The 8,811-nt window shown below is 43.8% G+C and overlaps 1 protein-coding gene across 14 annotated transcripts in view; it reads right to left on the reverse strand.

Annotated features, from left to right (window-relative positions):
* GPHN (gephyrin) overlaps nucleotides 1-878 on the reverse strand; it is a 274,965-nt gene extending 274,087 nt beyond the window's left edge. For all 14 annotated transcript variants that reach the window (XM_066188296.1, XM_066188294.1, XM_066188292.1 and 11 more), the window contains exon 1: nucleotides 807-878. In XM_066188296.1, the coding sequence (XP_066044393.1) occupies nucleotides 807-870 (64 nt within the window). In that variant the 5' untranslated portion in view covers nucleotides 871-878. The remainder of the gene's footprint in view (nucleotides 1-806) is intronic.
* Between the last annotated feature and the right edge of the window lie 7,933 nt (nucleotides 879-8,811).

Genomic DNA, 8,811 nt, shown 5'->3' on the forward strand with positions numbered 1-8,811 from the left:
GGGATACCCGCCAAGACCCCGGCAAAGGAACCCCCCGCCTGTCACACCCGTACCGGCCCCGGGAGCCCTTCTGTGCAACCACCGCAGGTCATGTGCCACGGGGTTTTATTAAAGGATCATCCGTGCGCTATGAGCAGCAGCATCACAAATGCCCTCCTCCCCCTCCCAACAGAGAGCACACAGGCACAAGCATCCCCACCCACCCCCTCCCAATTCCCAAAGTAAAGGCCAGGGAGGGGGAGGGGAAGGAGCCATCCCAAAGGAGCTGCCGTGCGGAGCGTGCCGCGCTCGGGCATTCCCGCGGCCGGCAGCCGAGGCCGCCTCCCGCCCGGGGAAGGCAGGCCCGGCACCTGCCGGCCCGCAGCCTGCGCCGGCCGCGGGCTCCCCTCTCCAGCGCCTTCGCACTCACGGCTCCGCCGCGCTCGGAGGAAGCCCGGCCGCGTCCCGGCCCCCCACCCCCTCCGGCATTCGCCCACCCGCGCGTTCCGTCCCCTTCGCGCGGGTTATCCCCGGGTCAGTCCCCGCGGCTGCGGCGCCCGTCCGCCTGCGGCAGCGCTGCCCAGCGCCGGCCGGCCCCGCTCACGCTGCCCGCCGGCGGCCGGAGCGCCGCCCCCACGCCCCGACCCCGGCCCCAGGCTTCGGGTACCGCACGCACGGCGGAGGGGCGCTCCCTGCGCAGCGGCGGCGGCGCCGCCACGGGAGAGACAGACGACCGGCGGGGCACCCCGCGGGGCGGCCTGAGGAGCGCACCGACCCGCGGACGCCCCCCGCGCGTCCCCGGCGCCGTGCCCGGCGCGGCCCGGTACCTGTGAGGACGCCGACGCGGATCTGGTGGTCGTGGTTCGTCAGGATCATCCCCTCCGACGCCATGTTCGCGGCGCAGCACCGCACTGCCGGGGGGGGGGGGGGGCGGCGCGGGAGCGGCGCGGGCGCAGAGGGGGCGGGGCCGGGGGTGGCGGGGCGGGGCCGGGGCGGGGCGGGGCCAGGGCTACGACGGAGCCGGGGCGGGGGGGTGCGAGACTAGCGCGGTGCGCGCGGCGCAGGCAGCACCAATCCAGCGCCGAGAGCCCGGCCCGACCCTCAGGGTCCCTGCGTACAAGGGACCGGCAATTCAATTCCTGAGACTTCGGAAAAGGGGAAAAGACAGATTGCAGGGGTGGAAATTATCCCTGCTCTTGGTTAGCATGAAATCACAGAACCACAGATTCGGTTACGTTGGAAGAGACTTCTGTGATCGTCGAGTTCAAGTACGACCAACCTTGTTAAGCAGACCACGGCACTGAGTCCCACGTCCAGTCTTCTCTTAAACACCGCCAGGGACGCTGACTCCAACACCTCCCTGGGCAGCCCATTGCAATGTCTAATCTCCGTTTCTGTGAAAAATTTCTTCCTGACATCCAACCTGAGCCTCCCCTGGCACAGCTGAAGACTGTGTCCTCTTGTCCTGGCCCTGGCTGCCTGGGAGAAGAGGCCGACCCCCACCTGGCTGCAGCCTCCTTTCAGGTCGTTGTGGAGAGTGAAAAGATCACCCTTTTCTTCTCCAGGCTACAAATGCAGACATACAATTTTTTTCCCACCAATTTCCTGCGGCTCAGCAAGGTGTTTTTTCTACTTTTTCAGGCCTCTTCTCTCCCCTGCAAGCCCTTCCCCTTTTCTCTGAGACTAAAGCTGTTGGTACACAGACAAAGCAAAAGTTGTTTTGATATAGCAACTTACTGTCCTCTTTTCTTGTCTTTGCTTATGTGACATTGGACACTTTCAGGAAGTAAATATTTAAACTCGTTATGAATGAACATGTGGGCAAACGTCTTCCACATTTACTAGCAGCATCATCAACTACTAATGATAACCCGTTCTAAAATTCAAGTCCCCTGGCTTCAGCAGAACTTTATTTTTTGGGGTACTCCTTTTGCATTTTCAAGGCTATCTTACTAATAGCAGACTCTGTATTAGTTTCCTTTTGACTGCCTACTAAAAAGCAATTGTTGAAAGCATCTGTAATTTGCATATACATAAATGAACCACTTCAGTTTTCTCCCTAGCATATCACTTTCTTAGATGAACAACTAGGACAAAAAAAAAAGAAAAAGAAAAAGAAAAAGAAAAAGAAAAAGAAAAAGAAAAAGAAAAAGAAAAAGAAAAAGAAAAAGAAAAAGAAAAAGAAAAAAAAAGAAGCTGAAGAAATATCCTCTATCTATGGGAAAGTCGCACTAGTAGCACTTTGATGGGGTGGTGCACCAGCACACGATATCAGTATTTCAGTATTGGCACAGCAGTTGCAGTGTGTGCAGCCATAGAGACTGAGAATCCAGGCTCCAGGGATCTCTGGTTATGCAATGGTATAATACAACATATGTGGGTGGGTGTAAGCCTGAACCCAAAACAGCATGGTTACTGAAGATATACTGTATCGCTAGTGCTCATACTGCTGTTCCCTCATGGGTTCAGTCACTATGTGTTGAATATTCTGCTGTAGACAAGGCAAAAAGATTTTTTTTTTTTGCAAACGTATCTGAAATTATCTAAAGTGCAAGCAAATCGCTTGACATTTTGTAGCTTCCTGCAGAGGATTCTTACACCCTACACTAAAAACAGTATTGTTTATCCAGAGCATCTCAGTCTCCCTGTGTAGCCTGTTGATTTGTTGCTCTTGTGGATGGTAAGAAGGAGGGGCAAAATTCAGATTTCACTGGCAGCATTAGGTTTATTACTTCCTGACTTATAAGTGCCTACTAGAGGGATTTGTATGAGAAATTTTTTTGTATAGAAATGTAGTAGATGATTGTATTAAAGCAACAAAATAAGTTTGCAAATTTTTAAAAGACTAAGTGAAGAAGCTGAAATTTATAATAGGGGTTTTGTGACTGTGATGTGAAAAGCCTTGTAAACTAGATGGTAGATACATACTAGTTCAAGAGAAGGTTGCAAATGGGATGATGTCCTGCAGTCAAATTTGTGACAGAGTAAGAAAACAAGTGTGCGTGATGCAGAAGCCTTTTACTGCAGGGATGTATTCTAGATAATGTGCTAGCAATCCATACGGGAGTTCATATTAACTACCCAGAGAAAAAAAAGTTTTCCTCATCAAAGTCAATATAAAACTGATAGTCACATTTTGTCCTGGTCTTGTCAGAGTTGAAGTATAACTCAATTCAGTAACCTCTCAGCAAATTTTTTACATTATTTTGTCTGCCACCTGGTAATTATCAATATCTCTCTGTTAACTAAAGCATTGCCTTTTCACCAAGCTGGCTCTCCCAGCCATGGTTGTCTCATGCAGTCTACTGGGAAACATAGTGGCTTTCTCAGTTTATCATGAGCACTGCCAAATTTAATCTTTTACTCATTTGGGGAAAACAGTTTGAGCAGACAGGAAGCTCCTGTACTAACTTTCGTAGTTACCTGTAGAAATCTTAATTAAAAAAAAAAAAAAAAAAGGAGCCTTCAGAATGATTAAAAGAAGATAGCAGTTTTTTCTCTTCATTACAGTGTGGGGAGGGATGATTTAAATTCTCATTGGAAGTTATCAGAGACACTTCACGTTTAGAATAAGTATTCGGTATAATTTCTATCATTTTATTGTCATGTAGGTCTGATTCTTTTTTCAGTGACTCCTTAACTATAATTTCTTAACTCTGTTCTGTTTTGTTTACAACTGGTTGGATGTTTGGATCAGCAGTTGGACATGGCTCTTCAACTGTGTGCCATTGGTGCAGATCCTGCTGAAGACATGAAATAGATGGTTTAATAAATCATTAATCAAATTTAAAACATTTTAATTTGTGCCACTGGTGCAAATCCAAGTAAGGTCAAGAGACTAGCTGGCTCAATGATTAAGTAATAGGAAACAAAGTTTTACCTCCAGCTTGTTGATGTGAGTCTATAAAGAGTCAGGAAACTAAGACTGAGACCTTAAAATAAAAAGATATATGGACTACACCATAGCCCATCCTTGCCACCTGAACATTGCCAGAGGCCTCCTGAGAATCCTTTCTGGGTTTACGCCTCCAGTCATGAGTGGGAACCCAGCGTCAGTGATTGTCCCAAATATTAGTGGGAAGGAAAATGTGTTTTGCTTGCAGTAAAACTTACTCATTGCAATGCACCAATATTTGCAAGGTCAGATTTGTCAATTAAGTAAATAACCTGTGTGTGAGATTACAAGATAAGGGAAGCTGTTAACTCTTCCACTTGGTAACAAACTACATCACAGTTTAGCTGATTCCTGTTTGCAACAGGGACATTTGCAGCAGTGACAGGCATGTGAAAAACTCCAAAGGAAAGGTGGCCTTGAGAGACATCCATGCATGCTCTCTCCTTCCCTGCCTCCTCCTACTCAGCTGCCTACTGTGGTGCAACTTTTGAAATGGCACCATATGCTCTAGGATACAACCTCACATATATTCTTAGAAGCAACAACATCTGGAAGAGTGAAATTTACTGAGCTTATATGGTATGACTTTGATGGCTGTGATAGTGACAACCATTTGAGTTGCCTCCAATTCAAACCCCTTGCAGCCTCTTTTTCTTTAACTCTCATACCTGGTCAGACCAAAAAAACTCTTCCTTTCCCGCCGTCCTTCCCATGATAAAGGTTATAGCAAACCCCTGTATTCTCATTATTTAATGCACAAAGTAGGTCTATCCGGCTTGTCTTTTCTTTTCTTTGTCTGAGATTTCAGATGTTACTGTTTTGCTGCTCAGTTGAAGAAATGTTTCTGTTTCCATGAGTCTGAAAAAGAATGTTCTGTGGATCTTTGTCCAGGACATGTTGGACCACTGTGGTTTTCTGCATTATGCAGACACACAAATTTTCATCCAGACTTTCCCAGACGGAATTCAAGAAGTCCTAGGCAGAGAAGTTCCAGACTGAAGTATATTCTCAGCATGGAAACAAGGTTTGAATCCATCTCTACAGCAGTGGAGGTCCTGCAGATCGTGTGATAAGGCTTATCTTTTGAATCATCATCATCTTTTTGTCCGTCGTCCATTGATCTGGTCCTACTACTTTCTTGGTCCCACCTTGAAAATGATTCACCAGATATTTTGCTATAGTTATTCTAGTCTGACAAAGTAGGCTTTTATTGAATAGCAGTACACTAAAAATGGGTTTCCTTCCTTTTGGAATAATTTGGAAATGGGGCCAGCCAAAGGCAATCTTGATGCTCCCAGGTGCCAATTCTTCTGGGTCACTGCAGCCCTTACTGCAGTGTACAACCCATACAAGAATAGAACCAAAGCCTTTGAGATAATATGTGTGACATCTGACTACAAATGCAGTGCCATTGATTCACTACTAGTATGGGTGCCTGACAAAAATAAATGAATCTTAGCGTGACTCCATGAGTGGTGTTGACACATTCAATTGTCTGTGCTTCGTTTGCTGAAAAACAGTAGCTATTTTAGAAAAGCATTTGATGAGTTTAGCATACACAGAGAGTAGACAGATTTAAAAGACATCTTACTGGAACATTCTATTTTTGAGATTTCACTTTGACAAAACTGCCTCATTAAGGACTTGGATATGAAAAGCAGGAAAATGCTTTTGGATCTCATGTAAACTAAATTCAGAGTTCTGATGAGCTGAATCAGTTCTTTCCATACATTATTTTCCTTTATCTGTATTTCTCCTTGTTTCCATGTAAGAGATGACATAAAACCTTAAGGTACCTCGATCTCGATTAATGAGTAAAATGACTCCAAACTGTATGAAGTAAGGGAGAAAGAGGAAAAAGAAGGTAAGTATTTTGAACCCAAATTAAATTACAGTATTTTGGAATGAACTAACCACAAATGATCATCATATTGTGGCCAAAAGTGAAAAAATGACACTTGCTTCTGCAGGAAACCTTGCCGTGTGGTTGGCTTTGACTTAGTAGAAGCGTTAAAACTACTAGAATAGATCCTCTAAGGAAGAAAAGGATACTGTACAAAGAGCAGCTGCAGCCTCCTGCCAGCTTGGCTGAAGGCAAATTCACCAACGTGCATTGTCAAATATTGGGTTTCAGCTCTGAACAATGTGACAGTGGCTTTCAGAGGGTTTGTACACCTTCAGACATACGTAACTATATCAACAAATAAAATTCAGGCAAAAAGCAAGTGGCAAGTGTCAATCCTGATTTATGTCATAATTATGGTATGAAGTGGTTGGCTTGTAGTCAGATTGCATACAATGGAGCACATGACGCTCGTACCCGCAACTTATACCTTTGTTCTTTGATAAATGAGTCTTGGAAAGAACACCCATTATTTATGTGATAACCCCATGATTGGTGTGCATCATTCTCACTCGGTCACTCTGCACCTTTGTGGGTTTGTTTTCCAGAAGAGTTCTTGGCCCAGCTGTGACTCAAGACTTTACCTTCTTTGAAGCCTGTACCAAAGTACTGTTGATTTGTTTAAGGGGTTGAGTGCATCCATCACACCCAGAATTTATTTTATTTTTTTTTGTGATTCATAGACTATGTCTATAAAACTAGCCATGTGCACTGTCTGTGATGCCTAGTCAGTGATGGTATGAGAATATTTGGTGCCTGTTCCTTTTCTTTGAGTTTGGTTGGTTTTCTGCTCTTCTAGAACAAAATCAGTACCTCATTTGCTGTTTCTGCTTATATATCTTTGCATTGCAGACCAGAAAGGAGGGTTACCACCTGTGTGGCTACAAAACTACCAAGTGACATAAATGAGACAGTACATTTGCAAGCCATTTCATGTAGTCATATTAAATGCAAAAAGATTTTAATATGCCTCCTGTGTGTATTATTAGGGTTTCATATGTTTTTGGTTTCGAGAGGGCTAAAAATAGTTGGATACACTTTGTAGTAGATAACTTAGTCTTGCTCTAGTAGATAACTTACTCTTTCTTGCCTCAGCTTCATCTCAGATGCTTTTTAAACTTCCAGTATAGTCAGACTGTTGGTATCAATAGACTACTTCCACAGTTAATCAAAGTTCAAGCAGAAAAACACATAGGGAAAAAAAGTTTTCCAGTAAAAAACCTTTCTTTTTTGTCTCTGCATTTCCATGACTGTCTTTAGTCCTGTATGGACTTATCCTCCATCTGTCCTTCTGCACGGCTTGTTTGGAATGCTGGTGAAATAGTCATAGCTTGAGTATCCAGGTATATCACCATCAGTGTATTTACCCTGATGGAAGATTAGCCACTGGTTTTACAGAGGGGAGGGTAACAGAGCTGCTTGCTGCGTCCCAACCAGCTGATGGATGCTGTGGTATTATGGTTTCCTGATTAAGGATCTGTCACAGTCTCCCTGGCTCCTGCTGATGCAGCATATGGACACACACTTGGATTTCATATCAATAGAAAGACAAGCCATTCAGCTGGGACCTGAAAGTTCAAAAGTGTTTCAGCGCTCCAGTCAAATAGTGGCTGAAATCTGGATTTAAATCTACAGCTCCAAGTGTGCCAGGGTGCAAGCTGTCAGCTGTTCCGGATGTATAAGGCTTCCAGGTCCTTCTTGTTTACAGAGTTTGTACTTTGAGTAAGTAAATAATTATTCTTAAGCCTGAAGGTGAATACCCAAGCATGACAGACTATTCAAGTAATTAAAGAACTCACCTGGGAAAACAGAGACCTGGGTTCTAATCACAGTTTTAATCAACATTTAATCTAAAACTGGAACAGAGACTAGAAGTAAAGTGTTTCTGTTTTCAGGTCCTTGCTTCTAAGAGAACCACGTTAATGACCTAAATAATTTTTTTCTCTCTCTCCCAGTTAACTGAAATCCTTCTTGTCCCTTTTGATAATGTTTTTTGAAAATGTTAGCATTTCAGGTTCTAGTGTTGCTGTATCTAAGAGATGGGATTTATAGCTGCAGGTGCATCTCTTCTTCATCCTATTCCACTCTTCTTGCCCCCCACACCCTCTCTCCACACCTGATCCTCACTCATCCCTGGCACTGTGCGTATCACACTCCCCTATCTGCCAGCGCATTTCACTCCTATGGCAAAAAATCTGTGCAGGATTTAATATGGTCTGGCTGAAAACTCACTCACAGATGGGTCTGAGGAGTGCCAGAGACAGCACAGCAATCAGTGTGAATGGGCGGAAGGGACCAATTGAAACTTGGAAAGGGGAAACGGTCTTCCTCTTTGGTTTTTTTTTTCTTATTGGTATGCAAGACTTCATAGAATGACATCCCGAAACAGACCAATTATGGGAAAAAGGTGCTATTTCTGACTACACTCAAAGTTTGCATGGTCAAATGCTTGTTCCTTTTAGTTAGTTTTAATAAAAACATTCATGTTTTACCACTTCATACTAAACTTGTCTTGTATTTAATTGCAATGTTTTAACATTTTTGTCTCTTGCTGTAGCTGTTTACCAAATTTGAAACAGAGGCATCACTTGAAATTATATTTTAAAACATGTAATTTATTCATCTAGAAATGGGAGTTTCAAGAATTTAGTTAACGATGTGCATATTTATCTTTATTGTATTATTCTGATGTATCAATTTTGCTTGTATGTTTTGAAATGTTTGGAAATTGCTGAGATTTATTACCCATTTTTTAAAGATTAGGAAACTTAGTCAAAACTATGTGTGTCCAGAAATCTTCCATCCCAGTTCAGTAGCTGTGTAGGCAAGCTGAATCTTAAAACCCCTTACAGAAGGCAATACATCAGTACTAGGAGGACCTTTCTGAATGTTTGTCATATTCTCAAACTATCCTCAAAATAGGGCACTGTACCAGCTACTAAGAAGGAAATTAACATTATTATTGTTGTTGTTATTGTTATTATCTCCAGCTGAAACCAGGACAATATTTTATTACATTGTCCTCTGAAATCAA

Source organism: Chamaea fasciata, unplaced genomic scaffold (genome assembly GCF_029207755.1).
Source record: "Chamaea fasciata isolate MVZ Bird 193981 ecotype frontalis unplaced genomic scaffold, bChaFas1.0.hap1 SCAF_7, whole genome shotgun sequence".
Lineage (NCBI taxonomy): Eukaryota > Metazoa > Chordata > Aves > Passeriformes > Sylviidae > Chamaea > Chamaea fasciata.